At 35.7% G+C, this 19,078-nt stretch overlaps 3 protein-coding genes and 1 non-coding gene across 4 annotated transcripts; 3 read left to right on the top strand and 1 right to left on the bottom strand.

Moving 5' to 3' along the window:
* Positions 1-1,785: 1,785 nt before the first annotated feature.
* LOC131628833 (small nucleolar RNA R71) lies at positions 1,786-1,892 on the top strand. Its single transcript, XR_009291908.1, has one exon. It is a non-coding gene; the product is annotated as a small nucleolar RNA R71 (small nucleolar RNA).
* Positions 1,893-7,155: 5,263 nt separating this feature from the next.
* LOC131628789 (chalcone synthase 1A-like) lies at positions 7,156-9,020 on the top strand. Its single transcript, XM_058899606.1, has 3 exons — positions 7,156-7,183; positions 7,505-7,672; positions 7,789-9,020. The coding sequence occupies exons 1-3, from the start codon at positions 7,171-7,173 to the stop codon at positions 8,778-8,780; spliced, it is 1,173 nt and encodes a 390-aa protein (XP_058755589.1). The 5' UTR covers positions 7,156-7,170; the 3' UTR covers positions 8,781-9,020.
* A 1,693-nt stretch (positions 9,021-10,713) lies between these two features.
* LOC131628792 (chalcone synthase 1B-like) lies at positions 10,714-12,316 on the top strand. Its single transcript, XM_058899607.1, has 2 exons — positions 10,714-11,080; positions 11,211-12,316. Exons 1-2 carry the CDS (start codon positions 10,903-10,905, stop codon positions 12,200-12,202), a joined length of 1,170 nt encoding a protein of 389 aa, XP_058755590.1. The 5' UTR covers positions 10,714-10,902; the 3' UTR covers positions 12,203-12,316.
* Positions 12,317-12,414: 98 nt separating this feature from the next.
* LOC131628793 (uncharacterized) lies at positions 12,415-17,645 on the bottom strand. The gene is made up of 12 exons (XM_058899608.1): positions 17,505-17,645; positions 17,318-17,420; positions 17,171-17,234; positions 16,990-17,091; positions 16,877-16,911; positions 16,268-16,351; positions 15,990-16,069; positions 15,694-15,910; positions 14,598-14,653; positions 14,396-14,491; positions 14,132-14,312; positions 12,415-13,041 (listed from the first exon to the last, which is right to left on the bottom strand). The coding sequence occupies exons 1-12, from the start codon at positions 17,528-17,530 to the stop codon at positions 12,919-12,921; spliced, it is 1,167 nt and encodes a 388-aa protein (XP_058755591.1). The 5' UTR covers positions 17,531-17,645; the 3' UTR covers positions 12,415-12,918.
* Positions 17,646-19,078: the final 1,433 nt, after the last annotated feature.

Genomic DNA, 19,078 nt, shown 5'->3' on the forward strand with positions numbered 1-19,078 from the left:
TCACGCCAGTTGTCATCTTCAAAAATTGGCGGCATAGGAATTCTTAGGATGTCGGTTTCCTTATTTGGTTCGGATTTTATTTCCTTGACACACTCGTCGATTATGTCAGCAGAACAGCATGTGTCAATTATAGAAGGTGCTTTTAGGAATTGGGAAAGTATAAATTCTATTTTCTCTTCTCCTACTTCGAAAGTAAGCTTTCCTCGCTTTACATCTATAATTGCACCAGCGGTTGCTAAAAATGGTCTTCCTAATATGATCGGGATGTTAGAATCTTCTTGGATATCCATAATGATGAAGTCAGTTGGGATGTAGAATTGACCTACACGGACAGGGATATTCTCTAACATTCCTACAGGGTACTTAACTGAACGGTCTGCTAGTTGAAGAGACATTCTTGTTGCTTTAAGCTCACCTAGGTTGAGTTTCTTACAGGTCGAAAGAGGCATCAAACTAACACTAGCTCCTAAATCGCACAAGGCTTTCTCTATGATGGTTTTTCCAATTACGCAGGGTATAGAGAAACTACCAGGGTCTTTCAGTTTTGGAGGCATGTTGTTTTGGATGATAGCGCTACATTCAGCGGTAAGCGTTATAGTTTCGTTATCCTCGAGTTTCTTTTTGTTTGATAAGATTTCTTTTAAGAACTTAGCGTATGAAGGCATCTCAGTTATGGCTTCTGTGAACGGTATGGTTATGTTTAATTGCTTCAGAAGTTCTACAAATCTTTTAAATTGCGCTTCGGTTTTTGATTTAGCTAATCTCTGAGGGTAAGGAATTGGTGGCTTATAAGGTGGTGGTGGAACATAAGGTTTCTCTTTTTCGGGTTCCACTTCGTTATTGTTCTCATCAGTCTTAGCAGTTTGTTCGTCAGTTGTTTTCTTTTGGGTTTCCTTTGGCTCTTGTTGTGACCTGGGTACGTTTTGGGTTCTAGGATCTATGGGTCCATCGTAATTCGTTCCACTTCGTAGTGTTATCGCGTTCGCATGTCCTTTAGGATTTGGTTGAGGTTGAGCAGGAAACGTGCCAGCAGGGGCAGCAGTAGGTGCTTGTTGTTGAGCCACTTGTGAGATTTGAGTTTCTAACATTTTGTTATGCGTAGCTAAAGCATCTACTTTGTTCGATAGTTGTTTTAGTTGCTCGCTATTGTGGATGTTTTGATTCAAGAAGTCTTTATTGGTTTGTTGTTGGGAAGCTATGAAGTTCTCCATCATGATTTCTAGGTTCGACTTCCTAGGGGTGTTTTGAGCAGCTACAGGCGCTTTTTGGTAGCCAGGTGGTACAGCAGGTGCTTGTCCAGGCGCGTACAACGCATTGTTGTTCTTATAAGAAAAGTTCGGGTGGTTTTTCCATCCAGGGTTGTACGTGTTAGAATAAGGGTTTCCTTGAGCGTAATTTACTTGATCAGATGGGACTCCGGTCAAGAGTTGGCATTCAGCAACTACATGCCCAGTCAATCCACAAATCTCGCAGTTAGGTGCTACAGCGGCAGCGGTGGCTGAAGGAGTGATGGTTAAATTCTCGATCTTTTGAGTTAAAGCGTCTACTTTAGCGTTAACGCGGTCTATACCACTTATTTCGTACATTCCTCCTTTGGTTTGGGCTTTCTCTAGAGCGGCTCGTTCTCCACCCCATTGGTAATGGTTTTGTGCCATGTTCTCAATGAGTTTGTATGCTTCATCATGGGGTTTGTCCATTAATGCTCCGCCAGCAGCGGCATCTATAGTCATTTTAGTGTTATATAAGAGACCACCATAGAAAGTATGGATGATCAGCCATGGTTCGAGTCCATGATGAGGGCATATTCTAAGCATGTCCTTGTAACGTTCCCAAGCTTCGAAGAGTGATTCGTTATCTTTCTGGGTAAATCCGTTGATTTGACCTCTAAGCATAGCAGTTTTGCTAGGCGGAAAATATCTCGCTAAGAATACTCTCTTCAATTCGTCCCACGTAGTTATGGAATTGGAAGGCAGGGATTGAAGCCACGCTCTCGCTCTATCTCTCAAGGAGAAAGGGAAAAGGCGTAATCGAATAGCTTCGGAACTAACGTTGTTGGCTTTGATAGTGTCGGCGTATTGCACGAACACGGATAAATGGAGATTGGGGTCGTCTACAGGGCTTCCAGAGAATTGATTCTGTTGAACAGCTTGGACCAGTGAAGGTTTTAGTTCGAAATTGTTCGCTTCAATCGCAGGTGGTGCGATACTTGAATGCGGTTCAGCGCGCGAAGGAGCGGCATAGTCTCTAAGAGGACGAATAGCAGCCATCTCTAACTTCGGGGTAATTTGATTGATTTGATCAGTAAAAATCAATTCCTGATTAATCGGAATTTCTGCTACTTCGGGAAGATTGCGAGCTCGACGTTTGACGTTAATGAAACGTTCGATCTCGTTAATTCGTTGTATTAAGTCTCCTCCTTCTGAACGAGTATTTGGCATACAATCGTTCAAAAAGAAAGGGAAGAATTGTCCTAGTCTCTACGGTGTAACAGTGAGTTACGATATCGACTTAAATAGTCCCCGGCAACGGCGCCAAAAACTTGATCGCGACTTTACGTGTCTATAAATCTGATAACTGCAAGTGCACAGTCGTGTCGTGTAGTTTTAAAAGATATCGAATCCACAGGGACTATGAATCGATCTACCGTTATCTAAGGTTACTATGTAAAGCTAGGAGTACTAAAATTTCGATTGTTCCTAAGGGAAAGTGATTGTGAGAAAATAAAGAATAATAATAAAAGACAGGTATCAGTATGTATTTCGTTTAACTAAAGGTAATCCGAAGGTCCATTGGCTTTTGCATAATTAAATTAAAAATCTTTACTAATTCCAATTGATTAAAAATCCTCGTCTCAAACTTTCGCTCTGTTGATTCAGACTACTATCCTAATCCTAATGTACGCTTTCGCCATCCCATTAGATTTTAGAAGAGCTTTTTGGAAACAATGTAATTAATAAAATGCCTATTTTACGAGGTTGTTATCTATTTAAATCTCCTAATCTCAAACTTTCGCTCTGTTGACTCGGAGCAAGCTAATAACCCTAACGTATGCTTTCGCCATCCCGCTCGAGTGTAAAAACAATTTTTGAAAATAAATAAGTTCCAATTAGTTTTAATACGCTTTCGCCATCCTTAAAACTAATGTCCTATGTCTACTATCCAGTTAAACACCTCAAACTTTCGCTCTATTGGTTTTAACCTTTGACCGTCTTAAGCCCTCAAACTTTCGCTCTATTGGTTTTAAGACTTACTAATTAAACTAGACATATAAACCAAAAATAAGTGATAATTAATAAAACATAATTTAAGCCAATTTATTTCGGATCCCTACGGTTAACTTACTTTACATACCGACACCTTTAGTAATTTAGCCAGACATATTAATATGGTTAAACATGCATAAATAAATTTGGTTAATATTAATAGGCATATTAATTGGCATATAATATATCATGCAATAATAATATAAATAAAGGCGGTAAATAATAAACCTGAATTAAAATAAATCTGAATTGAATTGAATCTTGAAGTACTCGAACTTCCACCACAGGTTGGCTGGATCGTTCTTCGGAATTTAAATGGCAGAAAATAAAAACAAGGAAATAAAACGATAAATCTAACGTAAGGCTAGATCTACGAAAAGTTCACAACAATTTCCAGTGTAGAAATCGTTGTGAGAAAATAAACGGTTAAATGAAAGCAGAATAAGGAAAAAGCAGTTCGCGGTACAATTTCGGCAGCACTTCGTTGGCAGGAAATCGGACCGATTGAAGTGAAGTGACTGGTCCTATTTATAGGAGGGACTTTGCAGTTGCTTTGCGTGAAAAGAGGAACTTCTGCAGACTGGAACGTGGAGACGTGCGTCTCCTATTCTTCAGGGAGACTTGAGACGTGCGTCTCAAGTGGAGAGAATTTAGGGAGGTGGAGACGTGCGTCTCCCTTTTTGCTGAGGTGGCAGAGACGTGCGTCTCTGCTTACTTGTGTGGCTTGGGCTGCTTTCCTTCGTGGGCTGGATTGCTTCATTGAGTCTTTGGGCCTCTTTTAGCACACTTGGCCTTTAATTGCACTCCCTTTTTACTTCAGCACCCAATTTACGTCTTTTAGGCATAGAAAAGGGTCGTTTTGGCTCCATTTCTTCTCTTTTTCACAATTCGGCATAGTAAGAGTGTAAAACCTGAAACAAAGCAAAAACACGCGTAATATCATAATAAATTAACATAATAAACGGAAAATGCTATAAATATCTATGGATTTCAAGCTAAATATACGATATAAAATCATGTTATCAGAAGACACCCCCCATGAGGTGTTTTCGGAGATGCACTTCCGAATTATGGAAATTTTTTTTAAAAAAAAGCGCTTCGGAAGTTCATTTCCGAAGCAGGGGTATTTTCGGATTTTCGCGGGGTGACCCCCATAGGGAGGTGGCTAAAGAAATTTTCTAATAATTTTTAGAAGATGGTGTAAAGGACTAATAAATCCATATAGAAATCTCTCATCTTTCAAACAAACAATAATTCTTTAGCTAACTTGTTAATTTTACTAACATAGTATTTATTATCTTAGTAAGCTTTGAGAGCATATTTAATAGTTCTTTCGTGTTATAATAGTTTTTTTTTTAGTTTTATTTGTCTCTTTAGAATATCAAAATAATATTTATTATTTCTTTCTACTAACTTATACTTATTTAGTGTATTTTAAATTATATAACTATTCCATTATTTATTATTAAAAAATTATTTTAATAAATAACACTCATTTTATTATTAACATCAATATAATTAATCATTATTTTAAAAAGTGTGAAAATTAAAAAAAAAAAAATTGAAACAGAGGGAATATAAATTACTCATTTATTATCTGAGTTGGGTTCTAGCTCTTGTTGGAAGAACATAAGTAGGACAAACACACTTGAACTTGAAGTAAATTGGTGGCCCACTAAAGTTTTTATTTTATAATTAGTTAGTGAATATTTTACTTTTTAAAATTAAAATTTAAGTGTTTTTCCTGTTAAAAAATATTGAATAATTTCGGTTGTAAAGAATTAAATATACATTGAAAATAAATTATTAAAATGTGCAATTATCTAATAATAATATTAATTTATACAAAAAAAAAAAGTTCAATAAGTTCGGTCGCTATCTATTTTAGATAGAAAATTCAATCTTATTAAAAATCATGGAATACACGACATTATTATGCATGAGCCTTTGAATTTTCAATTAAAAAAATTCACAGTCACAAGTGTTAGGAATCAAAAGTGTCAAATGCAAATAGTATAAAAGCATCTTGATTATCCGAACACACTTTCTCATTTTGACCAGTTTATTTAAAACAATTTTGAGAGTTTTTTGTCTTACACTAAAATATCCGGTCTTCAGCCTCACAAGTGAAACAATTCTAGTTAAGTTCGTGTGTACATGTTTTTCTTTTATCAAACCGTATACTAAAATATCTGTTGACTTAAATGTTAATCTTCTATCCTAAAAATCAGTTCAAAATTCACAAGCACCTCTTTCTTTATAAATAATTTAATTTGTTGGAATATATGAAACAAACAAAAAAGTTAAAACAAAACAAAAGAATTTTCATATAACAATTTTGAAATCTATTTTTTTTTTTTTACCAAAGACTATTCCAGAATAAATGGGCAATAGTTAAAATACAATCCATACATAGTATCTTATTTCATTTTCTCTCTATTTATCACAAAAATACTCCTATACAATATTATTTTAATTTTTGTATTTTCTCTTTATTTAACACATAAGAATGATAAATAATATATTTAGTTAAAATACTCGTCTTAAAAATATTAACACAATAAAATCACACAATATTATTGTTCTAGACTGGGCCGGCGCGTGGCACAATTGGACTAAAGCCCAAATCTTTCTCAGCCCATGGAACATTCCTCCTCGGCATGTGGCCGCAAGCACGTCGGTCAGACTAAAATGTCGGTCAGACGGGCATAAGCACGTGGCCCTTAGCCAAACCACTCCACTAACCCTCAGTCGGGCAGGATAGGACCCGAGCAACACTACCTGTCCGACTCCGGGCAGCCGCTCCCTGCGAGCACCTCTAGCCATTTCTTCCGCCGAGGATTCCCTCCTCGTAGGGTTCCTTCACCACCAATCCTCCGAATAAAGCGGAGTCCACACACTCCCTGAAAGACCGCGTCTCCCCTTAAACTTCGGAGCGGTTGACCCAGGATGGAAATCACGTGCTGGTCTCCACTACACACGTAGGATCCTGGCAGTCTCTGAATTGGGTCTGAGTATCCAGTCCAATAGCGAGACTTTGGCCACGTAACATAATTCATTCTCTCCTTACCTTGTACTTGCACTCTGATTGCTCTCTTTTCTCGGTTTGGCATCAGAGTACCTTGCAGGTACACCTCCTAGTTCACTGAAGATTCAATCCATTGCAAGCCACGAAGATCCATCTGATCAAGATCAATCATTTTTCATAAAATACTTAAAAATGAAACAGAACACTATGCTGGAATTCAATTTATGTGGTGGAACTCGTTTAGGAGGACAAGAGCTTATAGTAAATGAAGTCCTATTTAAAAAAACTAACCTCTAAAGGAATAACACTAATGGTTTGTTTGAATCGGAAAAGAAAGTGAAAGGAAAGAAAGTGAAATGAGTGAATGTGAAAGGAATGAAAGTGAGTAGAAAATAAGAGGAAAGTGAAATTTTTTTAATTGTTTGTTATGAATAAAAGTAAAAGAGAAAGTGAAGGGAAAGAATGATATATTTTTTTCAATGACAAAAAGACATCATAAAGAAGCATGATTTTTATACAAAATGTAAATGCAATATGTAAATAAGGGCAAAAAAAAAAGATATAGCAAAAGAATGTGGTTGTTGTCAAGCTTTCTCTCCATAAATGAGAGGCGCAAAAAAATATGGTTGTTGTCAAGCTTTCTCTTCATAAATGAGAGGAAAATATTTTTGTGGGTCCCACAATTAATTTAATCTCTCCCTTCAAGTTTTCATTTCATCCAAATAAGGGAAAGTATTTTGAAATAAGTGCTTTCCGTTCTTGTATTTTCTTTCCTTCTACCTTCATTGCATCCAAACAGAGTGTAAATGGTTGACTGACTCGTAAGAAAATGTGGTTATGTTAGGTTGGTAAGTGAGGGAGTCTTCCTTCTACACAGTCATGCGCCAAGCTGGTAATTAGCCTCCCTCACCTAATAACTCATATTTTCATTATTTTTTCACTAATCTTCATTTCTCATTCAAACTCAATTTTCTATTTTATTATCATAATACAATAATCACGAATTTGCCGGCCGGTATCATGTTTCTTTAGTCGTTGTTGTAATGTAACACATTCAGCTCCATCTAACTATTTTTCCTTCTACTTACTCGGCCAGCCACACTATATATACATCATGTTCCTCACAACACTTTCTCACACAAAAATTCTCATCTACCATCTTTCATTACTTCTAACCTTTACTACGTGCTCTCCACCACCAATATGGTTACAGTTAATGAGATCCGCCAGGCACAGCGAGCTGAAGGCCCTGCCACTGTGTTTGCAATTGGCACCGCTACTCCTCAAAACTGCGTCGATCAGAGTACTTATCCGGATTTCTATTTCCGTATCACAAACAGCGAGCACAAAACCGAGCTCAAAGAAAAATTTCAGCGCATGTGTAAGATATACTGATACTTGATACATTGGTACTGATATATACATCTTTTTTATGTCTCTATTTTAAGTGTTACTTAAGTTAAGACTAATAGTTAAACTGCGTATTATATATTTCAGGTGACAAATCGATGATTAAGAAGAGATACATGCATTTGACTGAAGAGATTCTGAAGGAGAATCCTAGTATGTGTGAGTACATGGCACCATCATTGGATGCAAGACAGGACATGGTGGTTGTTGAAGTGCCAAAGCTAGGAAAAGAGGCTGCAATGAAGGCTATCAAGGAATGGGGTCAACCTAAGTCTAAGATTACTCACCTCATCTTTTGTACGACGAGTGGTGTGGACATGCCTGGTGCGGACTATCAGCTCACCAAGCTCTTGGGACTTCGTCCTTATGTGAAGCGTTATATGATGTACCAGCAAGGTTGTTTTGCTGGTGGGACGGTGCTTCGTTTGGCTAAAGATTTGGCTGAGAACAACAAAGGTGCCCGTGTGCTGGTGGTTTGTTCAGAGATCACTGCAGTCACTTTTCGTGGGCCGAGTGACACCCATCTTGATAGTCTTGTGGGACAGGCGTTGTTTGGAGATGGAGCTGCGGCTGTGATTGTTGGTTCAGACCCGTTGCCTGAGGTTGAGAAGCCTTTGTTTGAATTGGTATGGACTGCACAAACAATTGTTCCAGATAGTGAAGGAGCTATTGATGGCCACCTTCGAGAAGCAGGGCTGACGTTCCATCTCCTCAAGGATGTTCCTAGCCTCGTCTCAAAGAATATCGAGAAAGCTCTTGTTGAGGCGTTTCAACCTTTGAATATCTCTGATTACAATTCCATCTTTTGGATTGCACACCCAGGTGGACCAGCAATTCTCGACCAAGTTGAAGCTAAATTAGGCTTAAAGCCAGAGAAAATGCAAGCCACTCGACATGTACTTAGCGAGTATGGTAACATGTCAAGTGCGTGTGTGTTATTCATCTTAGATGAAATGAGGAGGAAGTCAAAACAAGACGGACTTGCCACGACAGGTGAGGGGCTTGAATGGGGTGTTCTTTTCGGTTTTGGACCTGGGCTCACTGTTGAGACAGTTTTGCTCCATAGCGTGGCCACCTAAATCATCACATTTGACTAAGGCAGCAAGTTCTATTAGCTCCATGCTCTTTCTTGATCACTTTTCATATGATTCATATCCCTTTAATTATCCATGATTATTACTATGTTATATAAACTTTTAATTTTCGGTTGTCCGATAAGATCTTTAGAAATAAACAATGTATTGATTTGGTTCATAGCAAATCCATCAGACATGTAGCATGAATCCCTTCTTTAACATGATTTCGCTTTGGATCTTTAATCTTTACATATAACTTTTCATTTAGTAGCATTTAGTTCCTTGAAATAATGCACTGAGCATTGATTTATACACATAATTATGACTGGAGGAGCATTCATGAGTAATTGACACTGATAACTAGTTAACAGCTTAATAAAAAGGAAGATGCACACATGCGACAATACCTCAAGATTCATAGAGAGGAGTGAAATAGAAGGAAAAAAAGAGTGGAATAACATGACAGAATGAGAATTTAATTTTGAACTAAATATGTCTGATAAGAATTAAATATGTACTAGTTATTTCTAAATAACAGTTATAAAATTAGAAGGACATTGATTTTAATAGTCAGATTGATTAATTTTATATCCTACCTAAAATTATCACCACAAGTTATGGATCACACTCTTTGGGAAGAATGCATACCTACTTTCTTTGTATTTAATAGCATTTCACCCAAAAAAATCTTATATACTTTTTCTAAAAAATACTTTTGTAAGAAGGTTATGAGAAAAAAGGATATGTACTTATGTGAAAAATAATTTCACACAGTCAACCAATTACTATAATGTATTATGTCAAGTCACTGTATTTTTAAATTAGTTGTGTGATATGGTTGAATGATGAATCCCTATTAGATGAGTGTAAAACTATTTTATACCGTGAGTACACTATCTTAAATCTCGAAGGTTACTTAACTAATGATTTTAGTATATTTCTTTTTAATGAAAATTGAGGTTTACTATTTAATATCCAATTATTTATTGTATTTGAAATTCAAGTTAACATTAACTATTATTTTCTCAATAATATATTTAATTGTATATTGTATAGAGAAAACGAGTACCGTGAGATCATAAATAGTTTATGATAATATAAACAAGATAAATAAACGTTTTCAAAAAAATAAAAATTTATTATTAATTTTTGGTATTTTTTGGTATGTATAAACAACTGTGATATGAAAGAATAAACAAACTTAATCCAATTAAGGTTCAATTAGTTACAGAGGTTGAGCTTTATGGAGGACAATCTCATTACGTTTCTTGCAGAACTTTTTTTTTCCTAAGGACTGAAAATCATTTGGAGATTAATCTCAATAAACATGCTGCAGAGGCAAAAACACTAATCATAGTAATATTAAAAATTAAATAAAAAAAACTTAAAGATGATAACATTATTCCATTATAATTTTAAAATTAGAAGTCTCTCACCTAACACTGGAACTATATCTATGTGACCAAGCTAAATACTTGGTTGAGACCGGAAATATGTCACCGATACTTCAACATCGATAATAATTTAAAAAATGAATATGTCGGTGTTTGTTTCGAATACCAACAATCACACAGACGCATTTTTTTAAAGGTGTCAGGGTTAGAGTTGTTTCCATTCGGTTTCCTGATACTGACACACCAAAGCAACAACATATTTTTCCCATTCAAACTTTCCTTCCAAATACTATAAAGTTTTTCCGTATACACATTTATAATATAATTTGGTATGTAACAAACCTTCAATCCATGCAGTCATGCGGGGGTTGAAACTTGCAACTGGAAGATAACTCACCTACCTCCAAAATTATATACTACTAAACCATTCATTTTCCAATTACAAGGTTGTTATATTCAATAATTATGTTAGTTTGCTAGAAATTTGGTCAGTTAAGCATGTGCTTCATCTACCAGTTCTCTCTCCTCCCTTCTCTCTACTCATATATATATACCTACGTTTCTTAAGGAGCAATATTGCAACACACCCTTTGATATCTTTTCGAGTCCTTCATTTGTGGCATAACAACAAACGTGCCAAGCCATCAACCATTCCAATCCTTGGATAGATATAACCTATCAGTACTCACCTTCTTTTCATCGTCCCTGCCAACTTTAGACTCAGAAAGAAAATGGTGACAGTTGATGAGATACGCCAGGCACAGAAGGCTGCAGGCCCTGCAACTGTGTTGGCAATAGGCACTGCAACTCCTCCAAACTGTGTGGATCAGAGTACTTACCCGGACTACTATTTCCGCATCACAAACAGTGAGCATAAGACTGAGCTCAAAGAAAAATTTCAGCGCATGTGTAAGATATCTATCTCATACATCTTTTTGTGTTATGTGCTTGTATGTTGTTTTGTTTTCCTCCTTAAATTTGTACTGTCACTCTCAGCATGTGCAAAACAGTTAAGACTAAATTGCATATAATTTTTCAGGTGATAAGTCAATGATAAAGAAGAGATACATGCACTTGACAGAAGAGATCCTAAAAGAGAATCCAAGTGTATGTGAGTACATGGCACCTTCATTGGATGCAAGACAGGACATGGTGGTTGTGGAAGTACCAAAGCTAGGAAAAGAGGCAGCAACAAAGGCCATCAAGGAATGGGGTCAACCTAAGTCCAAGATTACCCACCTCATCTTTTGCACCACCAGTGGTGTGGACATGCCTGGTGCCGACTATCAGCTCACAAAGCTCTTGGGCCTTCGTCCATATGTGAAGCGTTACATGATGTACCAACAAGGTTGTTTTGCTGGTGGAACCGTGCTTCGTTTGGCTAAAGATTTGGCTGAAAACAACAAAGGTGCCCGTGTGTTGGTGGTTTGTTCAGAGATCACTGCAGTAACTTTCCGTGGACCAAGTGATACTCATCTTGATAGCCTTGTGGGGCAAGCTTTGTTTGGAGATGGTGCAGCAGCTGTGATTGTAGGTTCAGACCCATTACCACAAATTGAGAAACCCTTGTTTGAATTGGTGTGGACAGCACAAACGATCCTTCCAGATAGTGAAGGAGCCATTGATGGTCACCTTCGTGAAGTCGGGCTGACATTCCATCTCCTCAAGGATGTTCCTGGTCTCATTTCGAAGAACATTGAGAAAGCTCTTGTTGAGGCCTTTGAACCTTTAGGTGTCTCTGATTACAATTCCTTATTTTGGATCGCACACCCCGGTGGACCAGCAATTCTGGACCAAGTGGAAGCCAAACTAAGCTTAAAGCCAGAGAAAATGCAAGCCACTCGGCATGTGCTTAGCGAGTATGGTAACATGTCAAGTGCATGTGTGTTATTCATCTTGGATGAGATGAGGAGGAAGTCAAAAGAAGGCGGACTTGCAACAACAGGCGAGGGGTTGGAATGGGGTGTACTGTTCGGTTTCGGACCCGGACTCACCGTTGAGACTGTAGTGCTCCACAGTGTTGCCACTTAAATTGCCTAGATGTGCTGTAGTTATATGTTTATATAATTCTTACTTTGTCTTTGGGGGATTTTATCTTCACTTGTTTCATTGAGCATTTGAATAAAATTTGTTTTCGTATCTAAATGTAATGTAGTGTTGCTTAATGTACCCCCCTTCCATATTATATTTGTAATACAGATATTCATCAATTTGCAATTTCATGATCTTTTATAAATTGCCAAGTGGGAGATACATCTAAACTTTGAAATATCCTAACTGTTTTTAATTAGGACAAGGATTTGAAGGTATTACTTAAATTGAAAAGGGAAAAGCACTTTCAAATAAGACGTGTACATGCAGGATATGACTAAAAGTTGAGCTGTAGAAGTACTAATACTTTTGAACTGATAAGGCACGCAACGCTAAGGAAAATGATAGGCTTTCCAATCATTGGCACATGCTATCATTTAAAAAATACTAATTTCTTATGATCTATGGGACTACTCAAGAAAAAAATAATAATTCTACACAACATCTGATTAACTGATCCTGACAATTCGAATGTTACATATCCTAGTTTAGCATGTCAGTCTCCTGTTTAAAACTGCAGTAAATTATCTTAACAAGATAATTATAATATTTTCTTCAGCAAATAAAGAAGTGAATATGAGCAAAAGATACAGGACTTCAAACATACAGATTTTGGAGGCATCTCTACAGTGAGCATAAAAGTTGTGAGCACATCTTTAGCCTGAGCCGGCAGCGGCTCTAGGATCAAGCTGCAACTGTTCTATAATCACTTTTTCAACAGCATCAACAAAGTCCAGTATATTTTGCTGATTATGAGTATCTAATTTCTTGGCCAAATTCTGAAAAGACAATCCACCAAAAGAAATAAAAAGTCAGTGCACAAATCTTCCAAGTTCCAGCCATTGCTCTATTTATAATGTTTTCAAGGAATTGAAGTTAACCCCAATTGTATAAGACATGATTTCATTATAGATACTTGTATGTAGGAGACAGTCACCCATTTGTTTAAAAAATAGTATAGCAAAAAATCAAGGGGCTGCCATAAGACATGCTAACTTGCACAGTACTTTTAAAGTTCTTAATTTCACATGGCTAAAGAAGCTTCAATTTCTACAAATTTCCAATTATTTAGAACGCCATGCACAAAATGTGACTTTGAAACATGTAATTAGTAGCCAATTACAACCTGGTAATTTCTTAAAAGCGCTCAGGTTAATCTACTACTAGCCTACAAAATGTATCCTTTAAAGTACCCTCATTCTTCCACCACAATTTTGTATCACAAATGCAAACTCTTCACTTCTCAATAATAAAAATACACATTCCAAGTAAAATTAGTACAAGAATCAATGCAGCTGCAACTTTACCAAGTATTGTTCAATATAAGTTTACTGACATAATGTGATTGAAAGGAACTACGAGATAGTATCATGATACAACAAATTGTAGAACATTTACAGCTTCTTCTAAAACCTATATTGAGCTAATTCTTTATGTTCAAAACGTGTATCTAAGGTTGACATAGTTTCAAACAAAATAATTGAACTTAGGTGGGCTATATTGAAGTCTAGGCTTGAACTCTTCATAATTTGAAACCATATTGCTACCAAGGTCACTCTAGTAATAGTACAATTAAGTTTCACAAATATCGGAGTACTATCATAAAGACACTTTTGAGGACTAAAAGTAACATATAATCGATTAGCATATTGGCTAGGTCGATGAATTGATATTCCAATTATTATCAAAAGAAATAAAAATACATGCAGAAACTACTCCACAATTTCAGTGGATTCAGCAAGCAATTTAAGTACGGCAGTTTGAGGTGAAAACTTTGATACTACATTGAGAATGCTTTTACACATCTGTATAGCACAAGGAAGAATAACATCTGAAAACTTCATAGCTAACACAGTGGAATTCTCTTACCTCGACTTCGCAGTGAAAACTTGGAGAGCGTTTCTTCAAAATATCTGACCCCCTGATAGATACAAGCTTCAATGGAGAACCAAAAATTGGCCAACCATGAGATAACTTTATGTATGCATCAATTCCTCTAACCAAATGAGCTACAATAGTCTCATCTTTGTCCAAGTACTCAAGAGAATATCTACATTAAGATATGAAATAGATAAAAGAACATTAAATCATATCCAAACTAATAACATCAAATCCAAAGGAATATAGTCTCACCTTGATTTATTAGCATCCTTTACCACGAGACGCCTAAGTGTGCTTAGTTTAATTCTATCTTGCAGTTTTTGTATTAACCACTGCAATGAGGACTTACTGCATGGTGAATGATAGTCAAAAAGTATGAGTTCCAGCCATAAGGAATTTGGGAGGAGGTGAGAACTAAGTAAACCTAAACAGAGAAAAGAAGGAAACTGCGGACCTGACAGATTTTGCATTATCGACAATGTCATCCACATATATATCACTTGGAAAAACCTAAAAAACAAAAGCAAAATAGTTAACAAATCAACAAGAGCTAACTAGGAATCGAACAATGCTATACTAAACTAATGAGAAAGCTAATGCTTTTATATGCTGTTCTTAAAGTATAACCAAATGGAATTATATCAAAAGCAACCAACACTCTCGTACTAAAGGAAGAGATTAGGAAAGGGGAAACGGTATATGTTGCTATGTTTTGCTTTTGCCAGGATGACGTGTGAAGTGTGAAGCATTAGTACTAATGAATAGAAATAAGTTCCTTCAGCAACTAATCTTATAATTATCATTTCTTAAGTCTTCGTCATGAAATCTAAAGTTAGCAACAAAGTATGATGCTAAGGATTCCATCCAGAAATGTCTGTGGTAATGAAATTGGAGAATGATCCTTCTTTCACTATAGAATCTTTTTACGAATCATTACATATTGGATGGAATACTTTCATACAATATAATGAGAAAAATAACTCCATGGCTAAATTTTTTTTTTAAAATTCACCTAAATACAGGTACAAAACAATATTTACGCAGTATTAATCACCTACAGCAAAGTTACTAAACTAAAACTAAAAAAAGGTAACTACAAAGCAGTCATAAATCAAAAGCAAACCCGCTGATGCGACCACGTGACATGATATATCCAGCAAATTCTGAGATTTACACCCCCATCCCTCAAAAAAAAAGTGTAATAAGCATAAAGCCAATGGAATATCAGAATCAATATCACCATCAAACTAAATGCAATTGAGCCTAACTTTCTTGGTCGATGTCTGCTTCAGAAAACGCAAAAGCACAAGTTCAAAATACCACAAGAAACAACTTCAAAGCAAACATTATGTGATTTGATGACATAAAAGCCTTTCATAGTTCATAGAAGCTTATCTAGATGGCAACACTTAAACTGTCACCTTTTCCTATCAGAAGTGATGGTTCATATCATTATTTATCCATATCATTGCTGAACACGATTGCCTAATCTAATAAACAATGGTTGTAACAAACAAGTCAAAGAACGAAACGGTAGTCTGCTTTGAAACCTGAATAGCCTTTAACTTTGTGGTCCCCTCAAACACTTCAATCAATAACTCGTGATTCAGCACAGATGCATCAAGGGTATCTTCAACTCTCTGTAGGCATGAAATGCTCTCTACTGCTGGGACATAAGTCTGCAAAGACAGCCTAATGCAATTCTCATCAAATGCAAGCACTTTTAGACCAGCCAATGCATCGTCAATCTGCTCTAGAGCATTAAACCTTAAAAAAGGGACAGCATCAGTTAGCCATAGTATAATGATAATCATCTGAAAGTGTGAGTGAAAATAGCTGAACTTACCACTCAACCTTACACTGAAGACACTCCACAGCCTTCAGAATCGACTTCAAATCATCAACCTTATTTTCAAGTTCTAATTGCTGCAACACACAAAGAAATATTTCAATCAAATATATACTTAGTGTAAAAAATACAGTAAATGACCACCACCATGATTCTCTATAAAAGAAGCAGAATAGTGTTTATTGAGTAATCAATTCACTTGTGTTTGAAACTAATACACTGCCAAAAAGAATAAAAATAAACCGAAAGTAGTAGGGTGTAGTCATCAACATCACCTCCAAATTTTCGCCTAGATTCATGTCGGTGTCTAGCAACATTGGGGAAACATTTCCTTCATTAGCCTCAGCTGTTATCTGCTCCTATAATTATTAAAAAAACAATTGTCAAAACATGATTACTGAATGGAAAATCCCCTTCCCCTCATTAGACAAAGGGGATGGATAAATGTAGTGGACATATACTTAACTCACAAGGGTTCCTTCATAATGAGCATATAGGTATACAACTAATCTAGCGAAATTTCATTGCACCATTTAATCAAAATCCCTTCAAATTTTCAACTTGAATAAATATTTATTTACCAAAATACCTAATAATTTAACATGTTTTTTTTATAATCAATAAGTATGCAACAAATACTAATTATTTCTCAATTCTCTTGATTTAGTTAGTTGGATCCTATAATATTTAGGGACACAAGTGTTTTAATATTAGCTAAAGTATAAAATTAGACACAATCAGTTGCTTGTTTGGAAATGAACCAAGTAGCAAGCAGATGTAATATATTAATTGTAAAGATTATACAAAAATAGCAATCAAACGGGCAACGAGTTTTGCTGCTACCCATTTTTGGATGGCAATTGTAAAGATTGTAAAGAACATACCAATTCTTCAAGTTTGCCTTCCAACTGAATAGAATCTGCCAGAAAAAACAAAAATTATATAGAATGATCGACGGTGCTATGTAAAACAAACAAAAAATGCAAGTGAGACTAACCATCCGTATTAGTTTTTGCAAGATGCTCAATCTCGGTAACTAAATCGGCAGTTTCAACCTCTACATTGTTAAGTTCCTTTTGCAAATGCTGTATATAAGTATCTACAGCAACGCGAGGTAAATTTCACATAACATAAATTGCATAAGGAAAACGAAAAATGAAAAGATTTGATTGAATTACCGAAATCTGAAATTCCTAGGGAATTGAAATCAGAGAATTCGGATACAATTTGTTCCACTGTGTTCTGTAAGAATGAAATTTGAAAGTGAATAAATTGACAGTGTGAGTGTAAGAGTGAGAGTGAGAATTTGAGAAAACGCGCGTAACTTGAACATGAAGAGCAGAGTCGAGGAGTAAATTGGGGGAATCCGAAGGGTTTGATTCTTCGTCATTGTCGTAACGACAAAGCTTGTGAATCTCTGATATTCGACTGAAAGTTTTGCAGAATGTAATAACGGCGTTAAAGTGAATGAGACGGAATCAGAAGAAGAAGGAGGTGGAAGAAATGAAGTACCTGCGGATCTCAGTTGGTTCTGCCATATCAATCAACAACAAGAAATGGTTCTAAAAATTCAAATAATATTTTGTGCCTTATTCCGCCAATTTAGTTCTACTTATCTAGCCTTCCCCATGGAGGTCGATTTGACTAATAGGACCCAACTCATTACTAATGACTTGAAATCAATTTTTGTAGAGGAGCTTTTTCATTCTTTTCTATTAAATATATTTCTTTTAATTGAATTCTATTAAGGTCGCTTAGTTGATAGTTGTGTAGAAACATAAGAATAAGAATGTACATTTGAATCCGAGACATCTCACTTATTAATTTTTAAAAGGGAAATTTCAGTCAGTATACTACTTGACAAAAAAATATTTGTTTTGACTTATAAGTGACTTTGTAATTTTTTAAAAAATTATAAAATATATTTAATCTAATATAAAAAAAATTATGTGTTAAATGATATTTTATTTAATCACAGAGCTATAAAAAGAAGGGGGAAAAAACTACAATCTCAAAAAGAAAAATACATGTAGAGTCAGTTGCGAGAGTGATGTCCAACTTAGAAGGAGGAGAACTAAGTATCATAATGAAAATGTCAGAAGAAGCTCCAATTTTGGTACTTTGATTGTCTTTTTGAAAGATATAGTTCACATTTACATGTTTTTTCCAAGTGACATGTCATTGATGTTCTGAATCATTGATGCAGGTTTCTGTTGGAGCACAAGGTTAAAGATGAAGATGATGGAAGAGAGAGAGAAAAGAGAGAAAATGTAGCTAACTTTTACTCAATTGGAAAACGGTTACAACTAATAATTCTCTAGTTGTTTACAATTATATATATATATATATATATATATATATATATATATATATATATATATATATATATATATATATATATATATATATATATATATATATATATATATATATATATATATATATATATATATATATATATATATATATACACACACACACGCGCGCGCGCTAAACTCATACTGCGTCAAACTAATTAAAGCTCAATACAAGGCCCAAAAACAAAGTAACAGCAAATACTCTGAATGTACAATTACACTTCAACGCCATCCCTTAATTCACATTCAGAGCTAAAATCAACTACACCAATTTCATCATTCAAATTGATGAAGTGTTTAGACTTGACAACTTTCGTCGGAACATATGCAAGTTGCATGTGGGTGCTACAGCGCATAACCTATAGCACTCCATTATGGACTTGATTCCTCATCAAATGGAACTTTGTGTCTATATAATTGCTTCTCCCATCCATAAATCATATTCAGTTGCTTTGTTGTCAAACATCAACTTCACATGCTTCTTCACCTTGATCTTCAGATCCTGCAACAAATTCAGCAACCATGCAGCTTGACACGCAGACAAGGCACCTGTAATGTATTTAGTTTCACAAGTTGACAACTCAGCCACTGGTTGCTTCTTGGAACACCAAGAAGTGGGACTTCCCAAATATTTATATGCATAAGTATTTTTTATGTCAACTCTATCACCACACCAGTCAGAGTCTAAATAACATATCAGTTATGACTCGCATTCAACTGCATAATGAA

This window comes from Vicia villosa, unplaced genomic scaffold (genome assembly GCF_029867415.1).
Source record: "Vicia villosa cultivar HV-30 ecotype Madison, WI unplaced genomic scaffold, Vvil1.0 ctg.000481F_1_1, whole genome shotgun sequence".
Lineage (NCBI taxonomy): Eukaryota > Viridiplantae > Streptophyta > Magnoliopsida > Fabales > Fabaceae > Vicia > Vicia villosa.